Source organism: Rhinatrema bivittatum, chromosome 5 (assembly GCF_901001135.1).
Source record: "Rhinatrema bivittatum chromosome 5, aRhiBiv1.1, whole genome shotgun sequence".
NCBI classification, from domain to species: Eukaryota; Metazoa; Chordata; class Amphibia; order Gymnophiona; family Rhinatrematidae; genus Rhinatrema; species Rhinatrema bivittatum.
In genome coordinates, this window is record NC_042619.1 from 100,517,962 (window position 1) to 100,544,465 (window position 26,504).

Genomic DNA, 26,504 nt, shown 5'->3' on the forward strand with positions numbered 1-26,504 from the left:
GCCAGAGAATCAACGTGAGCCGGTCCGGGGTCAGAAGCCAGAGAATCAACGTGAGCCGGTCCGGGGTCAGAAGCCAGAGAGTGAACGCAAGCCGATCCGGGGTCAGGAGCTAAGCAGGAGACAAGGAAGCAGGAACGCAGCAACTGGATACAGGAAACCCTGGGAACCTCGTTGCAAGGCGATATCCTGGTCAAGCTGCAGGGTTTAAATACCCTGCAGCGTCTGATGTCATCCGGAGGCGTCCCCTAGCTTTTCCCGCGCTGGCCCCTTTAAATCTCAGCCTAAGACGGACGTCGGCTGCTGCGTCGCAGCGAAGAGGACACAGCAGGAGGGACTGCAGGCCCGGGCGAGGTAGAGGGACGCCGAGCCTGCGGCGGCTGAGGTCCCCGGAGGTCCGGGGAACGCGGGCCCAGCGCGGAACCCCGAAGGAGTGAGTAGCAATTCCGGGGCCGGCCCGGAATCGCAACAGCATATGCAAATTTTAAAATTTTTCCCAAATGAGAGGAGTTTGGGCAGAGTAAATTATAATGAGGGGTGCTTAGCATTGCATGCGGTAGTGTAACGCATGTTTTCACACCGGAAATAACTATTCTCTAGGTAGAGAGTTTGATGCACTCTCTACCTAGTTGCTATTAAGCTAGGTCAAGAGTACAATGTACAAATCTCATCTTTGTGTACCTTTCCTCACTCCAAATCACATCAAACCTTCACTTTGTACCACTGACTGTGCATGTAAAACTGCCCCCCAAAACATAGACCACCACCAAAACCTCACCTCGAGTTACTAGTTGCTCCTCCTACCTCTCTCTCTCTCTCATATCACAGTGCTATTCATGCAAATGATAAATCTAGGTCAAAGTCTCCAAATAATACCCAATTTTTTCACAAAACCGCTTAAATGAAGGACATCACCAAAAAGCATGAGAGAGGTTACAGAAAGCCAAATTACATTTTTGACAATTCTATGTGGTAGTAATTCACGCTTTAAAAGTTAAATGTTGTGACACAAACGCATGTCTTAAGAATTTATATTGCATTTCCCTAATGTAAATGTCAGTGGCTAAATCTGATAAATGGTTAAAACAAAATTGTAACATTTGTGGCTGAACTGTAAAAATCCCATCATGATCCCATCTATCTACGGAAATTGCCAAAATATCTTCTGTGTTCAATTTCACTAATGCCTTATGTAATTTAGACATGTACATTCTCTTGAAATCTTCAAATTGAAAACATCATCAAATAACTCCTAATTCGAAGACCGAAGATTCTCAAGATGTAGTGTCTAAGTTGTAAACAGGAAAAATAGCTTCTATCCCTCAACTCATACTGCTCTTTTAACTTCTGGAAAGAGATCAGTTGACCCTCATCATTCACAACATGCTGTATTTGTGTAATTCCCTTGGAAATCCATAATTGAAAATCTACTGAATGTGAACCAGGAGAAAAATCTATATTGCCTTGAATGGGCAACAAAGGGGAAAAATGTAAAGAAGTCCTCAACTTCATGGACAATCTTGACCACACCCAATGTATTGAGGCAATCAATAGACTGTTGGACCATTCCTTTTGGAGCATTTTGGGCTGAGCATGTAGAACATATCTTAAATCAACAGGGGATGTCAGTGCTTTTTCTTCTTGTATATTCACATAAGCTGAATCACCATGTAACCAGTCCCTAACTATTCTCAGAATACTGGCATGATTATAATCCACTAAATCCGGAATTCCCATCCCACCATGAGCCCAGTCTCTTTTCAGCCAGGCAAGCAAAATCCTAGACTTCTTCCCATGCCAAATAAAATGATGAAGCAGCTTATCCAAATTCCTTCCATCCTTTTGTTTAAGCTATAATGGGACATTTTGAAACATATAGAACCACTTGGGAAATAATATCATTTTGAAAATATTAATTGTCCCTCCCAAAGAAAGTGGTAAATCTTGCCATGCTAAAAATGTTTCTTTAGTAACTTCTAGTAATTTAGATATGTTAAACTCATATAGGGCAGACAAGTCAGTGGACACCATCTGTAATGGTACCATCTGCACACTTCAGAGGAAACCGGTCTCTCCAAACCAATTTAATGGAATCTGGAAAAGCCAGAGCCTCTGATTTTTCAATATTTAATTTAAATTGGCCACTGTTGGAGACAGGATGCTGGGATTGATGGACCCTTGCTCTGACCCAGTATGGCATGTTCTTATGTTCTAAGTTCAGAAAATGTTCCACATTTACCAAAAATGTCCAGTAAGTCATTCAGGGAATGAACCGGATCTGTTAGGAAAACCAAGATGTCATCCGCAAAGGCCTCATATTTAAACATCATGGAATCCGATTATTTCCCGGTAACTGTTTTCAAAACCTGAATATATTCCAACAATGGTACCAAAGTCAATAAAAATAAGAGTGGACATCCTTGTCTAGACCCACGACTTATATGGAAGGAATCAGAATGCATACCATTTGCCCTAATGAGCACCAATGGATGACTGTATAACAATTTCACTGCTTGGAGAAAAAAATCTTCTTGACCCATATGGTCCAACAAATAAAACAAATAATCCCATTCCACCCTATCAAATGTCTTTTCGACGTCAAAACTGACCACCAGAAAAGGCTTCCCATTTCTCTTGCAGAGATGCATTGCAGCAAGGAGTAACCTTACATTGGTCAAAGCATAGCACCTCTGACAAAAATCCACCTGTCCTGGCTTAATAAACTTGGAAAGTAATATTGCCAAACGATAAGTCAGTAGTATCTTGGAAAACAGCTTTTGATCGAAATTCAACAAAAAATGGGATGATAGGAGGCAGGAGAAGTTGGATCCTTTCCTGCTTTATGTATAATTGTTATATGTGCCAAATTAGTATGTGAGGGATATTCAGCTTTATCAATCAGGGCTTGATTGATAAAGGGTCTATCAAAACATCTGAAAGAATCTTGAAAAATTCTGCACTATACCTGATGGGTCCTGGGGTTTTAAGAGATTTTGCCTGATGGATAGCCACTGAGATGTCTTCTTTACTAATCGGTCTGTTCAACCAATCTAGCTGCTCTGCACCAAATTTTGGCAACTGCAGTTTTTCACAAAAGCTCCTACATTTCCCAGGATCCCAACCTCCCAGAGGAACAAAGCTCTGCATTGTAAAGTCAAAAGCTTTCCAGTGTTTCTCGATTAGAGTTTGTGATAGTGCCTGAATGGTTTTCAACACTAATATATATTTGGAATTTACGTGTGCCATGATCATGTCAGCCATAAGTTTACCCACCTTATCATAACTTAAACTTATAATATGATAGGCTTTTTATGGTCCACTGGTAAATCAATTAATTTAGCACCACTTGTATAGCCATATAATTTTCTCGCTTCATCTTAGAGTTAAAAAGTAACAGAGATTGTTTAGCCCTATTAAACTGTCATTCCAATTCCAGCAAACGTTTATCAATGTCCCTTCTCCTCTTAACCACATAAGAAATAATGTCACCCTTCAAAATAACATTGGCAGTATACCAGAATAAAATGAGATATCCTATATGAATACTATTATGAGTGGTTTATCTTTCCATTTTGTTCTCAAATAATCCTGAAAGTGGGGATCTGTAGCCAAATAGTATGGGAATCACCAACTGCAAGTTAGCTGATTTCCTACCCTGTAAGAAAATTGAACCCATACCAGAGCATGATCGGAGATCAAAATTTCATCAATTCCCATATTAATAATCTCTGAGAAAATATTCTTTCCAACCAATATATAATCCAGCCTAGAGAAAGTGGAGTAAGCTTTTGAAATCCCTCTCAAGAGGATGAAGTACCCACCATGCATCAACCAGTTGTAACCCCTCTTCCAAGAAAAATATACCCTTACCAGGGGAGTTTGTATCACCTTAAGACAAATATGATCTATTCAAGGTAGGATCTCGGACTTCATTAAAATCTCCCCCTAGCACTAATCTGTCATTCACATAAGGGAGTAAACACTTAGAGAGGTCCCAATAAAAGCCATGATCATCATTATTTGGAGCATATATATTGCAAAGTATCAATGGTTATGTCCTAGCTCAGCCACCACAATTAAATATAGACCATTAGGATATTTAATTTCCCTCTTAATAATCAACAGCAAGTTTTTGTGAATTAAAATAGCAACACCTGCTGATCTCATTGATGTGGAAGCATTTTTAACTGTACCACCCCAATATTTTTGCAACTTTGTGTGCTCTAAATCTCTTGAATGGGTTTCCTGCAAAAAAAGCAATATCCACAGCTTTTTTTTCAATGCAATGACTGAATTTATTCCACAGACATTCCAAGATATCAACTTCACCCCTTTAGATGTCATTTATCCACCATCAATACTATCTTCGCTGTAAATTTACAAAATATAAAGGAAGGGATCCTCCCAGCATAATCCCCACCCAAAATGCTTGTGCTTCAAAACAAATGTATTTTGCATAACATGCTTAGCCCACCAAGAACTTGTCAGATCAAGTTTAAACCAAATCTTAAATCCCCTCTTCAGTGCCCAAATCTCCCCACTCTTCTCTCTTTGATCAAACCCCATGTAACTATAAAGGAGATAACTTCCAATGTGTGCGAACCTTCCCTCCCTGCTCCACCCCCTATATCCCCATAGTAATCTGTGAAACTATCACAAAAAGGAAAATCTCCCAACCGGTAAACAATCAAGCTGCATAACTGTTGAATCAATCGGCCATTAGAAAGAGTTATTAGAGTGCAATAAAAACAAAAATGAGAAAGTAAGATGTGCAATCTGCTTATCATGCAGACTATTTGTTGGTTAACGTTAAACAAAATGCATGGCATCTAAGACCAGCTCATTTTTCCATTGACAAAAAATAAAAAGTGTAATAGAAAAGATTGCCAAGTCAAAATAGGAAATGGATAAGTAATTAGAAAAATTAAATTCTCTTTCGCCATACTAATAATCCAAAATATGAAAAAAGAAAACACATAGTCTCCCAGTGGAAGTCCAAACCCTTAAATATTCCATCACCCAAGCAATGAAAATCCTGACCATCTCACACAAAGTAAAAATAATCCTCTGCAGGAAAGAAAAAAAAATAGCTCTTGGTACTGGACTTAGATTCCAATTCTGCCACGTATTTTCAGGCCGCAGAGGGGTCAGTGAACTATTACACACCCTCAGCACTCGAAACTCATATAATTTCGTGGCTATATCAAAGTGGACCATATACCCATTTCATACAGTTTATTATATATAGGCGCAAAGGCTCTTCACTGTGCCGAAAGCACTGCGGAGAAATCCTGGAAAACTAATACCTTATTATGACACAAGTGTTTCCCTGAATGAAGAGCTTGCAAGATATCCGATTTATGTGCAAAGTTAAGAACTTTCACATTAACAACACATGGGTGCTCAGTCTTCTCCTTTCTAGGACCCAATCTATGCGCTCTCTCAATGTGCAGCTTACCATTCGCCTCAGACAAACCCATCTCTTTGGGGATCCAGGTCTCCAAAAAGTGTGGCAGATCTCGATCTTCCAACGATTCAGTTAAGCCAATGAATCTTAGATTGTTTCACCAAGACCTGTTCTCCAGGTCTTCAAGCTGTTCGATATGTTTTTTCATTGCCGACTTGAATGAAGAGACCTCCATCTGAAGCGAGAGAAGGCTGTCGTGGTCATCTGATATTCTCTGCTCCATTTCTGCAAATTGCCGGTCAGATAAGGTTGCAGACACCTCCTCTAATTTATCAAATATATTTTTAATTCAGGTTCCTGTTACGCTTGCCACCCACAGCAACCCAGCGGTGTGGTCCTCTCACCTCTCTACACAAGCTTCAGGCTCCAGCTCCTCATCACTGGTGCCGGTGGGCCGCCAGTCCTGACCTCGGACTTCCACCAGCACCTCCGGCCCTGCTCCACTTCCCGGGACCTCCAGCCAGGATGCCTCCATCCATTGGGCCTTTCTGCGGGGTTTGCAGAGAGACGCCGCTGGCGGTGTTGCGCCCCTCCCTAGGTTTGCACGCTTACACCAGTGAAACCTTTAAAGGGCCCACGGCAGGAGCCTGGCCGCAGACCTGGGTGCTGACGTCAGTTCCTTCAGCGCTTAAATGCTCAGGCTCGCACTGAAGTGTTGCCCTTGCAACAGGTTTCCTTGGTCTCCTGTTCCAGGTTTCCTTGTACTCGTTGTTTCTCCATGAGCCTTGCTTCGTGTTCCTGTTTCTCCAAGTTCCTGGTTACTGTTCCATGTTTGTCTCGTCTGGGTGCTGATTGGCTTCCTGGTTCTAACCATCGCTACGCCTGACCTTGCCTGCCTTCTCCAAGCCTGACCACTGCTACACCTGACCTTGCCTGCCTTCTCCAAGCCTGACTACTGCTACGCCTGACCTTGCCTGCCTTCTCTGAGCCTGACCACTGCTACACCTGACCTTGTCTGCCTTCTCCGAGCCTGACCATTGCTATGTCTGACCACGCCTGCCTTCTCCATGCCTTGACCATTGCTACGAAAGACTTCGCCTCAAACTTACTTGAGTCCAGAGTTCCATGTTGCTTGCTACACCTTCCAAGTGCCGCCAGCTTCCATTCAAGCTTGACTGTGACACCTCTGTCCCTATCCTCTGGACATGGAGTATTAAGGCTTCGGCCTCCCTTTGCTCAGACACCTGCTGGCCCCGGCACCCAAAGGCTCAACCCGAGGGGAATGTGGGCTGGTATTGGTGAAGTTCCAGTGGCCTCCAGCTTCAGCCCACTCCGCCTGCTGACTGTGGGGAACCATAGGCCCTCACCTTCGGGTTGCGTCAACCCCACCTCAGCCCAAGGATCCACCTCCTATGCAACAGTTCCAATTCTTCTGCAATGGCAAATTTCAAATCCACAATCGCTGTGGTCTGTGAAAAGTCCTTCTCCAAACATCGATTTTTCTCCGCCATCTTGGAATCCTTCGATTTAGATTTTTCTTTTTTTTTTTTATCTTTCTTGGTGATTCTTGTGACATGACAGTAAAAACTGCAAACCCAAAGTCCAGAATCGTGTTCCAAGATCAAAAATAGCAGCTTTTTTGTAAATTGATGGGGGTGGATAGGCGGTTAGGTGGCCCAAGAAGGAAATCACATTGTCCCCCCTTCTCACTGCACCATGTGATCTCCCATGAATTCTTAATTTAACCATTTTATCTTTTCTTAGAGGGCGAAATTTTGAAAACCCTTGCAGTGCCTGCTATCACATTTTCAAAGGGAAGGTCCCTACAGAATTTCCTTTTGAACATGCAGGATCTGGACACACCACCGTGGATTTTGCATCTGCTGTGCAGAAGGGACAAAGTCCATCGTTTAAACCTTACTCAGGGATTTCAAAATGAAAACCTTGCGCATTATCCACTGGCTCCACCCTCCCCCTGCCCCCAGAACTGCACCTTTTCAGCCCAAATAAAAGTGAAACAGCATGTGTATTTTTACCCACAGAAGGAGAGGACATGGTTCAGCCCCTTCCTGGGTAACTGCTTAATTACCTGAGTGAAATTGTTTGAAAATTATCTTCAGAATTAGTAGGGGCCTTGTTCATCTGATGAAACCAAAGATTATTCTGCTATATAGACACACCCCAGCATTAAAATGTCATTTGTATTTTTTGGTGAAGACTCCGGTATATAACATAGCACTGAATATGTGACGGTAATGACGACATTTGACAAAATGTCACTGTAAAAATGCTACAAATCAAACTGGTATAGATTACAGAACAGCAGAGTGAAAAAAAATAATGTTATGCATTTAAATATGCTCTCCCTGTGCGGTGAAAATCAGGGCTAGGCTTTACTAATGGATGAGCAGTGACAACTGAAGCTGTGGCTCAATGCCCATGTCAGAGAGCAGTATCCCAAGCGCGGCCTGAGTGAGGTGCTGAACAGGCAATGGGGCACCCTCTCTACCCCCTCCCCTGCATTCTATAGATGCACAACACCTCACTGTGAAAGCTCTCCACTGTCTTCACCCTTTTGCCCAAAAAGAGGTGACACCTTGTGATCTATCTCAACTGCCTAGCACAGCAGGCTCTGTTGCTTGCTCTGGATGCCTACAAAGCACCGGTTAGCAGTTCAGTACCAGGTGGCTTCTTGGCAGCTTGGGTCCAGACAGGGGTTTGAGGGTGGGAGGGGAGCCCCTCAGAGAGCGTGCCAAGAAATCTTCTTGCTATGGGTTCCTTTGCATTTGCAACATGGATGATCCATGTCCTCTGCAGCTTTTCAAATAGGAGTTGCCCATCAGGCTGTGCAACTGGTGAATCCTAGGCAAAAGGTTTCTTATAAGCACTGGCCTACAACGGCATCTCTGTCACGAGTGGAGCTATCCACATTGCTGACTTATGAGAATGTTGCCGAGAACCTCGTACAGAACATTTTTGACTGTCTGTACATTGGACGGGGAAGTGTTCAGACTGAACACATTAGCACAACATCCATGTTTATATTTTACCAGCAGGCTTTGCAGCAGTTTTCAAAGAGGAACACACAGGCATGCTTTCCCTTTCAAACTTTCCATAGGTACAGAGTGCACCCGGTCCCTTGTGCCTGCTTTGTCTGTGGGTAGATTTGAAAATGCCATCTGTGAAAGTAGGTTTCCGCCCCCAAACTAAACACGCCCCGGGAATACCACCTCTAAATGTGACTAAAAGCAAGTGCGCAGATGGCATACTTTTAGCTATATTGTCAGAGGGAAATTTTAAGACAGCCGATTAATGTGGGTAAAAACCTTGCTACCCCCATACATCGCTTAGAAGATTGTCCTCTTTTGGAAATCTACTGGATGTGCTCAGGGCAACTGTATTAGTTGTTCACCGGAGCTGGCACATTAAATAGATAAAAGCATATCCAGTTGCACTCTATAAACCTGCAGCATAGGTAAATACTATTCTTCTGCCAGCTCACAAGTCCTCAAACAGAGCCTTAATATTGTTAAAAAAAATGAATTACCCCTTAAACATAGAAAATGACAGCAGATAACCTCAAGACTCATCTAGTCAGCCCAATTTACTTCCTGGTACAACACCGTGGACCCCAGTTGATCTTGGTTGTCCCCTTCACTCCTCCACTAAAGATCCTCTATGGAGAAATATTTTCTGATGTTACTTTCGAGTCAGCTATCTTTGAAACAGACTTATATATCAAAACATGATCTTCTCATTATTATCACTTTCACTTTTTTCATTTTTATACTTTTGTGTATGAAATGTGAGGCTTCAAAGGAAAAAAAAGAACTATGTACCGATGATTTTAATTGCGACGGGTTGTAAATGAACAAGAACCCATGGTGACTATTAGTTACCACACTGTTTCGACAGATGTCATAATTAATGTAATGCCCTGACAGGATAACGTGTCTGACAGCCTTGTCTGACTGTGATGTGTGATATGGATGCAGGACTACTGTCCGAGGCTTAGTGGCTTTGATCGAAAATAGAGACAAGTCAAATAAAAAATAAAACAAACTAAACTGTTAGATTAAACATATAATATGAGAAATATTAAATTCTGTGTGATTACTGCAATTCTGCACTTAGGGACCACCTCTAGCAGCAATACCGTGGTGGCTGGACATGACAGCGTCCCTGACATGGAGGAAAGCAGAACAATGAAAGAAATGGATGACAGGTTAGTAATCCAATCGCTAACCAGGTGCATAATAAAATAGAAATCATTAATCATTTAGAGATAATTTCATTGATTAGCAGAAATTATAATAAGAGCTAAAAGTTTGCCAGATGATTCCTGGGTTCAGTAGCTGGTCTCCTTCTCCTCCCTCAGGCACAGTTTGGATTAAACATGCACCAGTTCGTGCCTCGCTGCACTGATGACTTAAATAAAATCAGCAAATTCCTGGCACTTTTGACCTACAGTAACTCGATGTTTGTGCCCAGTTCTTGAGAAATGAAAGAATTATACATTAATTCATCAGCGCAGACTTGAGTGAGGCAGACTGATCTATGAGCTCTGTGGATAAGGAATTTGGCTACTTCTTTCACTTGCGTGTTTTCCTAGAATTAGTAGAAAAATAATATTAATAATTTTTGTGGACCTAAGTAAACCATAGCCTGCACTGCCACATCTCAGATTCTTTCAATTTGTAACTATGCCTCTCTTCCCGCTTTATGGAATGTGAGTTCTTAAGTCAATACATAGCAAAAATGTAATGAGAAGTTTAAGGAGAGTGTAGATACACAAGCAAAGAAAGAAGCATGGCATCCTTTGACCTTAGTGAGAAAAACACAAATACTCTGAAATTAGTGGTTAAAATAAGTCAGAGAAAGAAATTCAGAAAGGGGGTCGATATTCAAAGGGTTTGGTCCCGCTAACATTGGGACTTACCTGGGAAAAAACTATGCTCTGTGAAACTTTCCCCTAGCTGACAGGTAAATTGTAAAAGAGGCATCGCTGGAAGCATTCCCCGTGCATGATATTCAGCGCCAGCTGGCCAAAGTCATCCAGGTAGCCAGTGCCAGTGGAAGGGTGTCCAGCCGCATTAGGCGGTGATATCATCACCTGATGTCCTCACATGATATCTCTCTCTGTCTCTCATCGCACATGACAAACAACCCCAGCCCCTCAAAGAAATACATATCCAAAAATGGAAAACACTCTCCAGCTCCATGCCTCACCCGTGCCCTCCTCATCTCATCTGTACTTTCAAAACTGCCACCCTTACCGGCTATTCTGCCACCCTAGGCCAGCACCTACCCCGCCTAATGCTCCATCAGCCTTGCAGGTAGCTCTGGTCAGCCAAATAGCAGGCCTAACTGCAACTGGACTGAATTCTCCAATTAACTTTATTTGCTGAAGATCAACTGAATATCAGCCTTAAAGTTATGTCTGTATTTGGGGAAAGATACTTTAAATATTTTAACTATGGAAGGCACTGAAGCATTAAATTATGCTATTATCAGTAGGCTCCACATTGTCTCCTCATTATAAAGTAAAAAAAATACTTAAGCCAGTTCCTTCTTTTATAATGAAGCATGAGTACTTTTTTTTTATCTGCAGGTGACTTCTCAATGACTTGTAAATAGCATCCACCCCATGCCCCATCAATCTCTAGGAGTAAGAAGTGAAAGGGACATCAGCATTTCTACATTCCTAGGTGGCAGATACCAATCTTATTTCAGCCCTCTAGCCTTCCATGCGTCCCTTTCTTTCAAAATACTTGCATGCCTGATTTGTGCCTACAATCCCTCTCCATCCATCTTCCTTGAACTGAGGGGCCCATTTACCTCCTACCTTTGACTCAACAGTTTAATCCTTCTATTCTTATGTTCTTCTTTTCTCCACATGGTTAAATGGAAATTTTCATAGACATGATGCACAGGTACTGAAGATTGAAAGGGGTAAATATTCAAATGCTACTTAGCTGGAGAAATCGGATTTATCCGGCTAAGTGGCTGCAACTGAATATCCAGCTATACCATTTAGCCGGATAGTGTAGTGGGTGGGCAGAGTGAATAACTGGGCAGAGCTACCTATCCGGTTAACTTAGCCAGATAAGTAGTGATATTGAGCCTTATCTGGTTAAGTGGCCTATAGCAGGTCTAAAGTTAGCTGGATAAGCTTATCTGGCTAAGAGACAACTGAGGGGGGATATGATAGAGATGTTTAAAATCATGAGAGGTCTAGAATGGGTAGATGTGAATCGGTTATTTACTCTTTCGGATAGTAGAAAGACTAGGGGGCACTCCATGAAGTTAGCATGGGGCACATTTAAAACTAATCGGAGAAAGTTCTTTTTTACTCAACGCACAATTAAACTCTGGAATTTGTTGCCAGAGGATGTGGTTAGTGCAGTTAGTATAGCTGTGTTTAAAAAAGGATTGGATAAGTTCTTGGAGGAGAAGTCCATTACCTGCTATTAAATTCACTTAGAGAATAGCCACTGCCATTAGCAATGGTAACATGGAATAGACTTAGTTTTTTGGTACTTGCCAGGTTCTTATGGCCTGGATTGGCCACTGTTGGAAACAGGATGCTGAGCTTGATGGACCCTTGGTCTGACCCAGTATGGCATTTTCTTATGTTCTTATGTTCTTACTTATCCTGGTATATTCAGAGGCATTGCCGTGCCACTGAATATCACATGTAAATTAGCTGGATAGTCTTATCTGGCTAACTTACATAGCTGGATATATTTTAGTACTGGCCCCAAAGTGTGTTTAAAAGCTTAAGAGGTGATCTTTCATGCTTGGAGCTCATTACACAACTGCTCTTGTGTTGTCTGGTACCTGCTAGTAGAAGAACATACCATAAGCCATCTAATCTTTCCCTTAAAAAGTCCAAATTAGTATTAAAGTAGCTACAACCTTTAATTCAAAAGCCAGTCCCAAAAGTGTAATTTTTATAGACTAACTTGTCAATGGAGACCTGCTCTAACTTCAATTATCAGTAATGGTCAGTGTGCCAAAAAAATCCACCTGCCTGTGCCAGGAGGCTGTGTCTGTAGCCCCCAGAATGTTATAGATAAGGAATATCTTGATCTCCAGTCTCCAGGATGTGGAATAATAACTGAAATTTATAACATTGCAGAAGGGTTATCTAATTACAGAGCAGCAGAGTTCAGAGTTCTTGCAACTGTATTTTTTGACTTGGCATTTTGTTGATGTTTCTTGTTGCCATGTTATATCAGTTTTCTTAATAGTACAACTAGGACTGTTCATTTTGATTTGAAGCTATTCTTTTTTGTGATTGCTTTGCTATCAGGCAGTTATTAGCTACTTTAAATGTCCCTCTTGCCTAAGCAAGTTGTCCTTTGAAACACTGAGAGGTCCATATTCAGTAATGCAGTCAGGCCGATGCAATATCGGCATATGAAAAACGGGTGCTTATGATTGAGCACCCACTCTCCTAACAAACCCCGATCAACCTCTCCAGGGCACCCGATGCAATATGCATATGGGCTGCCATAGTAAAAAGGAGGCACTAGGGGAAATTGTGCACTCCTAGCACCTCCTCAGGTGTCAGCTGACACACTTTCTTTTGGACAGTTCTACTTTTTCACTTCCTCCAACTTAGTATCGCCACGATATTAAGTCGGAGGAGGTACAGAAAAGCAGTATTTTCTGCTTTACTGTACACTTTTTAGTCTAATAGTCTCATCAACATGAATTTACATGTGATGAGCACTATTAGCTACACGCTGTTTTGGAAGCATGTTTTCGACACACTAACCCCCGTATTGCATCGGGAGTTATGGACGCATATTCAAAACGCACGTCCAATCACATGTTGAGCCATGCGCTGCGGCCTAAGTGGACAATTATCCAACTAAAGCTCAATGGTTAAATTGTAATGGATATTCAGCAAAACACTGCCGATTAGATGCTGTGCTGAATACAGCCAGATAAAGGCCTATAAATTAGCCCAATAAACTTATCAGATAACATTAAGACTACTCTCCAGCATGACCAGAGCTATCTGGATAGATTATACAGCTAACTCTGAAAACTGGAGTTAGGTATATTATCTAACTTAACTCTGCTCCATAATACCTTTATTTATCCTGCTAACTTGTATCCAGCTAAACAATGGATAAATTGTAGTAAGGGGTAAAAAAACACACATCCAACCCCCCCCCCCCCCCCAAACCTAATAGCACCCGTGACATGCAAATGCATGTTGATGGCCCTATTAGGTATTCCTGCACAATTCAGAAAGGAAAATGTGCAGCCAAGCTGCACATTTTACTTTCAGAAATTAGCGCTTTCCCAAAGGTAGGCGCTAATTTCTCCGGGCACCGGGAAAGTGCACAGAAAAGCAGTAAAACTGTTAATATCGCCATGATATTAAGTCAGAGGTCCCGAAAGTTACAAAAAGTTTAAAAAAAAAAATTAAAATCAGCCCGCGGCTCGCGGGTTGAAAACAGGACGCTCAATTTTTCCAGCATCCGGTTTCCGAACCCGTGGCTGTCAGCGGGTTTGAGAACCGACGCTGCTCCTATCCAAAAAGAGGCGCTAGGGACTTGCTAGTGTCCCTAGCGCCTCTTTTTACCGCCGGCCCTAATTTGAATACTGAATCACGCACACAGGAGAGTGGCCTGTGCGCGCGCCGGGAGAGTGGGCGTTCGCCCGCTCTCCTGCGGACTTTACTGTATCGGCCCATTAGATTGTAAGCCCTCTGGGGATAGGGAAATACCTACAGTACCTGAATGTAAACCGATGTGATATCTCAGATCGAATGTCGGTATATAAAAATAAATAAATAAAAGGAAATTTAGTGTAAAACAGTTATTAATTCAATAGTTCAATGTGCAAGCTTGTATAGCAAGTTATCAAGGAACAAACAATGTCAATTCTGCTACTTTAAGTTGCAGACTAGTAAAATAATTTCCAAAAAAAATTCAAACATCATCATCATAAGAAAAATGGAGCAATAGTCCAAGCTTACAGAGTATAGCAAAAAGCAAGAAATATTTTTTCCCCTGGATCCCTAATAAAAACATCACAACTGCTGCCCTTGGGTTCTTTACTTCTGGCACGCCCAAGGGTAAATAAGATATACTTTTGTAGAGTACCCCCCTCTCCCCCATTCTTCACAATTCTTAAAACAGAGGTGTAATAGGTGTATGAAAGGGAAAGGAAAAGAAAAAAATAATTAACTAGGTTATTTATAATGTATTTAAAGCCAGGCTTCTAGCACATGAAGACGAACTAAAGAGATAGGTTTCCCATATTAACAAAAAACTTTTTTTCTGAGAATTAGTAGTGTTCATGTAAAGCCAAAGACTCCTTTATCATCATGTCATGAAGAGAATTCCTCCATTGCTAGTAAGATGTTGGTATCTCTTCTCGCCATACCAACAATATGGATTTTTTTTCCCCAACACAAATGCTGTCCATGCAAAAAGGACCTCCCCTTTCTTCAAACAGTACTTAGAGATGTCCTTTTCAAAGAGTATCAATTCTGGAATCAAAGGAACACCACATCCCGATAACCCATTCAGGTAGATCACAATTTTATCCCCAAATCTTAAAATAACTTTACAGTGCCAAAAAGGATGGGTCAGAGTGCCCAAATCCAATTTACATTTCAAGCATACCTTACCTGAAGTTAGTCCAGCCCTAAAAGCCGGAGATGGAGAGATATAAGCTCTGTGTAAAAATTTAAACTGTAACTCCCATAAATACATATTTATGGAAACAGTCTGAGATCCTCTGAAACATGACTTAATATGAAATGCACTTTCCTTCATCCATCTAGCAGTAACCACTGCATGTATTGTATCCTGAGGCTACTTTAGCAAATCTTTATACATTAAAGATATAGATATTCTCCTACGTTCCAAGTGAAAAACTCTTCTAATTTAATCACGACCTCTTGTGATAAATCTCTGTTCTGCAACGTGTGAACATAACGTTTTATTTGTAAGGAGAGATAATAGTCCATGTCCGTCAACCCATAGCTCCTGAAAAGATATAAGCTTCCCATCTACTGTAAGTACCTGTTGCAACATTGTAATACCCACTGCATACCAATTACTAAATAATTTAGATTGAGACCCCGAAGAAAATCTAAATTTCCTCTAAGAGGCAAGAAGAATGTACAAATTTTAAACAGTTTGAAAAAGTCCATTGATTTACGCCATGCCCAGTTAATTGGAGAGAGTAAAATGTTATTCAAGTGCATTTTAATGATCTGTTTGGATTCAGTATGAAGCAGATACCATAGATCCACTTTCACAAGCAAACAAACTTAGCTTCTTCAGATACCCAATCCTGCACTATCCTAAGTAAATGAGCCAAATTATACGTTTCCATATCAAGGACACCCAGCCCCCCATTATTCCTATCTAGCTTAAGCCATTGTAAAGCAACCTTCAGTTTTTTACCTTTCCAAAGAAAAACCCCAAGCAGACTTTCCCATTTTCGAATATCATTGCGCCATAACTTAACTGGCAAAATTTGAAGTATATAGAGCCCCCGTGTGCCACGAATGGAGTGTGCTCCACTCATGGTGAAGATAAAGGCCCCAGGGAGAGAGCATGTGTGTGTGTGAGAGCAGAGGGAGAGGGATGTGAGAGAGGAGAGGAGAGGGGGTGTGAGAGAGGGGAGGGTGTGTGGGGAAGGGAAGGTGAGAGCAAGGAGAAGGGTGTGAGAGAGGGGTGAGAGATAGCATGGGAGGTAAGAGAGCGGGGGGATGCTTGAGTGTGGGTTTCAGAGAGAGGGGGCCTATATGAGGAGATTGTGAAGGAGTGTGTATGTGTGTGAGAGATTGGGAGCTTGTGTGTATGAAAAAGGGATCATGTGTATGTGAGGGTGCTAGCTAGTGTGAAGGGATTGTGTATGTGTGAGACAGAGCCTGTGTGAAGGGGTGCATGAGAGAGAGACATAGGTAGCCTGTGGGAGGATGTATGTGTGAGAGAGAAAGGGAGCTTGTGTGGGGGTGTATGCAAGAAAGAGGGCCCTGTATGAGGGGATGTGTGTGTGTGTGTGCAAGAGAGTGAGGGAGACTGTATGAGGGGCAGTACTGAGAACGGGGTCAAAACTCTGGGACTGGCGATAGAGTGGAAGGGGTTGAGTCTAGAGGTGGAGGGGAGAGATTACTGGCAGGTGGAGGAGTTGGGACCTGAGAGGGCAAAGTGGCCAGGGGAGTAGGGAGAGCGAGTGGACAGGACACTCTTAGAGTGAATTTCTAGGGAAATTCTGCTCAAAATAATTTAAAATTCTGCAACTTTAAGTAATAACTTTTTTCTATATTAATTTAAAATGTAATTACTTAAAGACTGTCATATAAATTGTGTTATTTTGACCAATATAAAGTTTGCAGAAATTTGCAGAATTTTAAGTTTTTGTGTGCAGAATCTTACATTTTTTTGTGCAGAATTCCCCAAGGAGTAAACTATGCATGAGAACATGGAATTTTAGCCAAATAATAAGGAAACTTCCAACTTTTCCCAATCTTACTCTCCCAGGAATCATAAAATTCAACCAAATAGGTGCATGGTCAGATTCTTTAATCTCTCCACTTCCTGTATCTCCACTTCCTGTATCATCTTGCACATTAGAAAAGCAATTTCTTGATGTTAATATATAATCTATCCTTGAAAAGGTGCTGTGAGCTTTTGAAAGATGGGTATAATCTTGTTCCAGGAGATGCAATACCTGCCAAGCATCGATTAATTGTAATTCAGTGGTAACAAGAGATAAACGTTTAGTTCCCTGCAGTCTTATCTCCTAGAACTGGGTGGGATTTGTCCAAATCAGGATCTGACACCAAATTAAAATCACCTCCCAGAAACACATTATTCTCTGAGTGTAACAATAGTAATTGGATTATGTGCATAAAAAAGGAATGACAATAGTGGTTCAGGGCATATAAATTACATATAGCCACAGGTTTTCTATGAAGCTCTGCAATCAAAATGATATAACGTCCCTCAGGATCTCTAATTTCCTGTTTGACCACAAAGGGCACATTTTTCCTTATCAAAATTGCCGCACCAGCTCTTTTAGTAGCTGCTGGAGAGCAACACACCTCCCTCTCCCAACGTTGCTGCAGTTTTGTCGTTCCATCCCAGACAAGTGAGTTTCCTGCAACAGTGCTACGTCAGCTGACATGGTATTCAGTACCGATAGAATTTTAGTTCTCTTACTGGGCGAATTAATAATGCATACATTCCAGGAAACCATTTGTATACCTGTTTTATTCATGTGTGCTACCAATAAAAGGTGTTGCAGTTATAACCCAATATAATACCAAAAGCCCTCCTAGCCTTGGCCTTCATGGGACACTGAAATGTAATTTTAGGAAGAAATGAAGCATCAGGATCAGTAACACCTCATTATCTCAATAAACTAGCCCCCTTAACCCTCTCTTCCCACCTCCATTCTTATTAATACACCCCTTCCCCAACCCTGTACCCTAATGAGAAACAACCCATATAAATGAGACCACCACTCAGCACATCAACCCCACAAGCCTCAGTCCCCCACCACTCCCAGGATCCTATGCATGTACGCTTAACAAACATCTGCAAATATGGAGGAAGTAACAGAGAGACAATGAGTAGAGAGAAAGAGGCCTGTAGAGAAAACAGTCTCAAAAAAAAGAAAAAGAAAAAAGCACCTCAAGTGCAATATGATACATTAAAGCCTCAGTGTAAAAGACATAACATATCAATTGAATCAGTCAATGAATAAATGCAGATACTAGAACACCAAAATATATAGCCATCCAACAAATTCGGCAGGCATTCATGCAAGGTCTGTAGAGCCATCACGAAGATCTGACCAACACCAGATTACTTAATTTCGGGAAGAGTCCAAGATCTTTCAAGTATTTAAAGAAACCTTCTTTTCCAGATCTTCCACTAGTTTATTGGCCTCTCCTACTTTGTGGAACCACTGCAAGGCCTATCTGTTCTGCTTTGTGGAACCACTGCAAGGCCTATCTGTTCTGCTTCCGTATGCCTGATTCTACTCCCTTATAAAAGATTAGGCAAAGGGAGATTCTGATGCACCCAGATGGCTCCTGTTCCCCATCAGCTTTTGATGTATAAATTACAGGAAAGGGACCAGAGTCAGCTCCACAGTATTATAGGGCGATTTCCCTAGAGAAGCTGAATCCTATGGAGTTGATGGGAAAATTGGTCCATAACATTGTTCATCTGATTCCAGGTCCTGTATCACATCTTTTCTGAAAGTTTAAAAAAACAACCCTATTTGGACATTGTATCTTACACAATAAATTCTATATTTGATAAAAAAAAAAAAAAAGAAATGGGTGAATTCTTGTACTTTCCAAATAAGAATACATGTGTCTCTTAGTGACATCATTTCAGTCAGAAAGATCAGTTTGAATAAAAGAAAACAACACCCAAAAGTTTGGCCATCACTGTGGCAACTCCGACATTAAAATGAGACGGGATGTGTATTGTGGGGGTTCAGATATTGTACTATGGTATGAATAGTATTGAATCCCAGACATAGGCCATTGTCTAGAGCAGAATTTTCCAAAAAATTGCTGAAAAGTTACATTTTCAAATTCAGCAATCATAGTTGGCCAAGCCCTCCATTGCACGCAATTCCTGGATCAAGAAATGACTGCATGCTTGCAGATATTTTGCCTGTGGGGGGGTTTTTATTGCATGCTGAGAAAAGAAACTATATTACGGCCTACTAAGGGGATATTTGGCCGTATCCCTTGAGTGTTTGCTCCCATCTTGAAGCTTTTTTTCCCCTGACCTCCAAGTTTTGCTGCAAGTGCCATGATAAATGTGTGAAACCTTCCTCACATTCAAGAATACAACTTGTAGTGCTACTGACTACTAAAAATATAAACTGTTGTTTCTGGAGCACCATCGTATAAAAGGACAGCTGCTCCCTTCATGCAGTAAGGATGCGTTTTACTGATAGATGGTACAAATCAAGAGATTCAGTGAAGGTTTTATCATAGGAACAGAGAATGTGATGGCAGATAAGGATCACGAGGCCCATATAGTCTGTATATTCTCATCTAAAACCTCAAAGCCTGCCCAATCGCAGGCTGCACTCTCACATCTAAAGATCGGCTGTGCTTATCCCATATTTACTTGCACCCTGTTATTTTGTCCCTTGTATTCTAAGGTTCAGTAATGTCATCAGAGCCCATACTCGTTTGGAATCAAGGTACAGCAACAGCTCTGGGGGATCCTATGATGATGATAAACGTAAGTACTAGTTTCATTGTCTTTAAACTAATGAGGGAGGCTACAGGACCAAGGCTACATGATACCAAAATCCTTTGCATAGTCACAGGCCAAACCAAGATGCTATAGGAAGCTATAATGAAGATACATGTTGTAAAACTGCCCTATTAAGAATGTCTGTGTTGACCTAGAGGTTATTCTGCCACATAGCAATCCAGGAAATTCTTAAGAGTGATTGATTATTGCACTAAAGTATGCTGTGGGTTTTTCTTTTTGTGATTTAATAAAATTGCATTCAGTAGGAACTGTGATAAGGCTGAAAATTGTTTCATTTATTAGACCTTCATTTCATCAAAATCAGTGGCCTATGCACAGGAACTGGTAGAAATACAAGAATGATTAAAAGGAAGGTAAATTAGTTTTATAACTAAATACTGGTCAATAACTTGACTGTCAAAATATTTTCTGCTTTAAAGGGAAAAAATGGTGCTATTATGATCTCATAGCAAAGCAAGATACAGCTTGGACAATGAAAATTAAAGCACTTGAATCACCTTATCAGTCATTAAAAACCCCCAACAACTTCCAAAATAAAACAGAATTGTTGGGGTGTGTAAGATGCAAGATATGATAGCAACTAAAAATGAACCAAGAGTCAATAAATAGTGAGAACGAATATGCTTGAATTATATTTATTTATTAAGATTTTTCACCCACCTTTTTGAAGAGATTAACTCAAGGTGGTGTACATCAAGTTAAACTGTTTATAAGTACACATAAAAACATAGAAACATTGCAGAAAAAGACCATATGCTCTATCTAGTCTGCCCATCTACACCAATTATTCAGCTTTACAATATCTATCACTCCCTCAGAGATCCTCTGTGTTTATCCCATGCTTGCTTGAATTCAGATTCTGTCCTTGTCTCAGCCACCTCCATGGGGAAGCAGTTCCGTGCATCTGCTATCCTCTGTGTAAAGAAATATTTCCTTAAATGACTCCTTAGTGTTCCCCCTTTCTTACTCATCCCATGACTGCTCATTCTAGAGCCTACTTTCCATTGAAAGAGGCTTGCCTTATGTGAATGAAAACCTTACAGGGTATTTAATTGTCTCTGTCATATCCCCCCTATCTTGCTTTTCCTCTAGGGTATACTTTGTTTCGATCTTTATGTCTGTCCCCATATACTTTAGAACAAAGACCACTGACCATTTTAATAGCCACCCTCAGGACTGACTCCAAACTTATTGTCTCACAGTTAGGTATAAACAGGCATAGCACATATAGGGGCAGATTTTAAAAGCCCTACGTGTGTAAATCCAGGAGGCTTTACACGCGTAGGGGGGTTACGCACGCCGGGCCTATTTTCAAAAGGCCCGGTGGTGCGCGTAAAGCCCCTGGATGCACGTATGTACCGGGGCTTGAAAAAAGGGGCGGGGAGTGGGCGGAGCCAGAGGCTCCAGGCACAGCAGCCATTTGCTGCTCTGCCCGCACCACGCACGTATGTTTTAAAATCTGCCCCATAGAGTCATTGATATTGGTTTAACACAGGCGTAACTAGATAAGATACATTTTTTAGGGGGGTTTAGCTTAGGGCTGGGGGGGAGGGAGAGTTAGGGGAAGGGAAGTTGGGGTGGGGGGGATAGGGAAGTTCCCTCCCAGGCCGCTCCGATTTTGGAGCGGCCTGGGAGAGATCGGAGGAAGGCAGTGCGGCTCGGCGCACGCAAGGTGCACAATTGTGCAACCCCTTGCGCCCGCCGACCCCTGATTTATAACATGCGCGCGTATAAAGCGTTATATGAATATGGTGCTAAATCCCACTTCCTCTTCAGACAAGTGGGTTATTTCCCCATCCAGGAGCTGACGGCAGAATTCTAAGACTTTAAAGGTGACATCATTACTACTTATATGATGCAGAAACAGTTAAAACCAACATTCTCTGCAGATGGTAGGGTGCACTGATAGTGCAACAGGATTTTGAAGCTGGATTTGCCTTCTCGTTGGAGTTTGATTTTTGGCAATTTCTTAATGCAGCTTTATCTGATTCTCTCCAGGCTGTCAGTGGGCCAGGTATCAGAAATTAATTTCTGGATTGTGAACCTTGGTGTGTTAGCTTCAAGCCACATAAGAGGCTTGGTTGAACTAGGAGGGGAATCTCAGAGTAAGGAAAAAGGAAGAAGACGATAGTCTGAGAAATTATATGTCTTCCCCTCTTACCCCATTCTCTTCATTTAAAAAAAGAACATTTATAGGAGAGCAACAGTAAGCTGAGGAGAGAGAATTAATTTTGGAGCAGGACATCCATTGGTGAGTTCACTACTTGTGATAGTGGGGGATCTGCCTTTTCTGCTGGCTTAATTTTCATACTCTTTGAGTGAGAAAAAGATATTCTTGTATTAAAAGGACAGAACGGAGCCAGTGGTGGGAAACCTGTGGTTACAAGTGATCAACTGGAAAATATAGTTTCTGCTGAAGTCGACACAGGTTGCTCACCGTCGACCACAAGTTTGTCCCTCACTCACGCCTTGCCTTCAAAGTTCTGAGGCGATCATTTTAAACGGATACAGGCACCATTTTGAATTTGGGTCATGTTGCTGCAGGCACATCTCAGCCACTAAAAAACATTATATAGAGTCCCCAATTTTGACACCAGATAGGGTTTAAAATATAGATGAAATGCAAACTCCAAAAAAAGATCCATTCTAGAGATGAATTGTCGCCAGAATATTTCATATTCTTTCATCAGGCATTTTGACCCATAGAGATACCAAGTGAAGTGAGTTAGGCCCGAAATTTCTTCTATTAAGGAGAATCCATTTTTATTTCAACAGGAGGTTCCGCAGCAGGTCTCCCAGCGAGGAGATACTGTGGATGAGATAGACTGAGAGTTAGAGTACTCACTAGGTGTTTGCTGTTGGTATGCGATTCTACCAGGTATGTTGTAGAAGGTACAGACACCGAGGCAGGGAGAGCAGGCCCTCGAGGAGTGAGTACCTGTTCCCTGAAGGCACCTGAAATAAAGCAGAGGGCACCAGAGGAGCTGGTACCCAGGTTAGTAGTTACCCCGAAGGACAGAGAGAGAGCTTCCTGCGGCAGCACGGAAGCGGCAGAGTAGCGTAGACAGGAACGGATCCGAGTCCTTGCTAACTCAATGAGCTAGCAAATTAGTGAAGGTAATATACCCAGATGGCGTGACGTCAGCATGAGGGATTAGCCATCTTTCTCAGGTAAGCGGGAGGAGCCGTGAATAAGGTGAGGCAAATTGGGCAAAGCCACCTAGGACCAACAGACGCAACAAGAAGGAGTCTTTATTGGTGGTCAGTACCTAAAAAATTGATAAAGGGAGTGAGACTGGAGAATTCATTATAGCTTCTGGTCACTACAGATGAAAGCCTGTCAGGATGGGAGGTGTACTCTCAGGATCAGATAGTTCAGGGACTTTGGACTCAAGAGGAAGCCTTATGGTCCATCAACAGATTGGAAATCAGGGCAATTTGGTTAGCCTTAATTCGTTTTCTGCTTTTAGTAAATGAAGGAGAAATTAGTTCTTTCCGACAGTGCAACCTCAGTTGTCTATGTGAACAAGCAGGGATGTACTCAGAGCCAAGGGGTATCTGAAGAGACAAATCGCCTGTTTTCATGGGCAGAGAAGAATCTCCTACAAATTTTGGTGATGTACATTACAAATCTGGAAAACATTCAGGCTGATTTTCTTAGCAGAAATGACTAGATCAGGTAAATGGGAGCTCAGTAAGGAGGCTTTTCAGAAGATAGTGGAGCATCGGGAAACTTCTCAAATGGATCTTAGTGGCAAACTTGCAAAAATGCCGAAGTTTATCAATTCTTCAGTCTATGCAAAGAATACAGAAACAAAGAGAGAGACTCACTAGTTCAGTCTTAGCCAGGAGGGGGGTTAATGTATGTGTTTCCACAATGGCTGCTGATAGGTCTGACTTTAAGAAAATAGAGATGAAAAAACCTCAAGTAATTCTTGTAGCATCAGATCGGCCATGAAGATTTGGTATGTGGATCTAATGAGATTACGAACTGATCAACCACTACAGTTCTCAGAAAATCGAGTCTGCTAGTTCAGGGGCCAGTTATATGGAAGATCCCTTCCCATTCTATCTTATGGCTTGAGAGATCAAGATTGCGCATGAAAATTTACTCTTTCTCTGTAATTTCTACTATATTAAAGTCTCAAAAGTAATTTACTGTATGCATTAGAATTTGCTTTTAACATATCTATAGTGGTATGTCCAACTTAGTGAATGTTTAAAATATGTGATCTGTAAACTAAAATGCTACAGTTCTTAAGATGAAATCTTGTAACATTCAAGAAAGATTTTCTCCTTAGCCCTAACTCAACAAATCTCCTCCATATCCCCGTTCAAAATTAAGATTATTTTATTGTTACCTGCCTTTCCACAGTTCTACTATGTTGCTGCTTCAGAGCTGGTACAGATTAGGCTGGCACAGTTTTGCTCTATAGTAATTCTGAAATGGAGATTTGTTGCCTGATGCCTTGTAATGTGCATGCTAATTGCTAAAACACCAAAAGCCAGATTTAAGATTTTCATACCTAATTGTTAGTGCTTTTGTATACACAGTTCATTTTGCAGTTGCAGTATATTTCAGGGTCATACAAATATACCTGTAACTTCTACCATTATGCGATAAAAAAGATTGCACATTAACTCCACAAAAATGTCACAAACCACATAATGTCTGCAATTTTTAAACATCCCAGTGCATAAATTAGCACACTTCAAAAGCTTGCACAAAACCATAATGCATAAATTGCATTGAGGGATGTTTGCAACGATTTGTAGGTATATCCCAGAAATCTCTTGGTTCAGTTTCCAATGCATTGAGCTGGGGGAAAAAAAAGCTTCTTCCTGGAATTGCCACCAGCCTCTCTACCAGCTGAATCCTCCCCATTCTCACTCAACTCCCCCCCTTCCATCCCTATTTAAGACCAGATTTTAAAAGGCCCGCAGGCACGTCCATGTGCGCGCGTTCCCAGTGCACGCATAAGGATGCTGCTAATTTATAACATGCGCGCATTGGCGCATGCATGTTATAAAATACAATTCCCGCGCGCACATGCGCGCTGGATTTAATGTCCATGGGGACATGTGTGGGCAGGTGGCCTCCTTTATGCGCGGGGGGGGGATTTTTTCAGTTACACACAGCGACGCAATCGGGCTTCTTCCCAGTTCCCTACCCCCCCCCCACCTAACCTTCCTCACTTTTCCCCTCTCCACCCTGACTCCTAAATCTAGCCTAACTAACCCTTTTTGTTTTGTAACTTACCTGCTCTGATGAGCAGAAGTAAGTTATGCGCACCAGCCAGCTGCCAGTGCGCGCTTTCCCAGAGCTTCTAATGGCACTATCCCGGCCTGCCCCCGGCCTGCCCCTCCCCACCCAGACCCTGCCCCCTAGCCCATTCAAAATTCATCTGGTCTGGCACTTCGGCGCGTATCGGAGGGTACGCGTGTGGCCCGGCCCTTTAGAAATTGTGCGTGGGGTGCCTAACACTTGAATTTTGCGTACACGGGCCTCTTAAAATCTGGCCTTTACTGAGGATTTTTGCAACAGGCACAAAGAAAGAAAGAGGTATCTTACTGATAAGGGCCCTAAAGTTATGGAGGCAGTTACAGAGTTTTGCTAACTGTCAGGTACTTAAGTAAACAGGGAAAACACATATGTTCTTTCTTTGTTATTAGCTTGTGCTGTCACAATGCAAACTGTATGAAATAAAAGGAAACCGTTACCTTGAGGAACTGCTTTTTGTAGGAATGGATCACTGAATTGTTTGCTCTGGCCCAGGGCCTCTATTATCATCAGATTGGAGCTTTTTATTTCCAGAAATCACTTCCAAAATAGGAGGGTTTAAACATCTAAAGATGTGACATATCTAAAAATTTGGATTTCATCATTATCTTGCCTTCCAAAATATACTAATGCTCCAAATTTAGATGCATGGAATGTATGTGTATATAATTTTGAACAAGTTTTTTGAAGTCTTAGTTCCCACAGGTTGGAGCATGATTTGGAATTTCTTTTAACCTTCCAGATGACCCAGTTTCTCCATATACAAGTTGGCTACTGAATATTATGGAGATTAATCAGCCACAGCCTTTACCGATGCCTGGCAATGGAGGATGCTGGGCACCATTAGTTGATTATCTCCCAGAAAACTATCACCCCAAGGGGACCGCTTTCAACAGGTAAGCAAGGGGCTAAATGACAGGTCATTTTCAAAAGCAGAGAAAAAACCTTTTTGGTGCCGTCCACTTGCAATTGACCTAGCATTGTTTTGGCTTCTTAAGGGGGTAATTTCAAACTGCCCACACTAAGACATAAGAACATAACATTTGCCATTCTGGATAAGACTAAAGATGCATTAAGCCCAGTATCCTGGACTTTTCCTCCAGGAACTTGTCTAAACTTTTTTTAAACCCAACTATACTAACAGCTTGTACCACATCCTCCTGCGGTGAATTCTAGAGCTTAATTATGCGTTGAGTAAAAAACATATTTTCTCCTATTTGTTTTAAATGTACTACCTAGTAGCCTCATTGCGTGACCTCTAGTCTTTCTTCTTTTTTGAAGAAATAAACAACCGATTCACGTTACGCGTTCCACTCCACTCATTATTTTATAGACCTCTATCATATGTCCTCTCAGCTGTCTTTTTAGCTTTTCCAGTATGAGGGAATCATTTCATCTCCTTTATCATGTTGGTTTCCCTTCTCTGTACCTTTTCTAATTCTGCTATATCTTTTTTGAGATGTCGTGACCAGAATTATACACAATACTCAAGATGCGGTCACACAATGGAGCGATACAGAAGCAT

The 26,504-nt window shown here is 41.6% G+C and overlaps 1 protein-coding gene across 1 annotated transcript in view; it reads left to right on the forward strand.

The window, feature by feature from the left end:
- FRY (FRY microtubule binding protein) overlaps positions 1–26,504 on the forward strand; it is a 496,652-nt gene that overhangs the window by 308,716 nt on the left and 161,432 nt on the right. Inside the window, exons 35-37 of the mRNA XM_029602654.1 lie at positions 9,539–9,629; positions 19,580–19,662; positions 25,722–25,875. Coding sequence (XP_029458514.1) covers positions 9,539–9,629; positions 19,580–19,662; positions 25,722–25,875 — 328 coding nt within the window. The remainder of the gene's footprint in view (positions 1–9,538; positions 9,630–19,579; positions 19,663–25,721; positions 25,876–26,504) is intronic.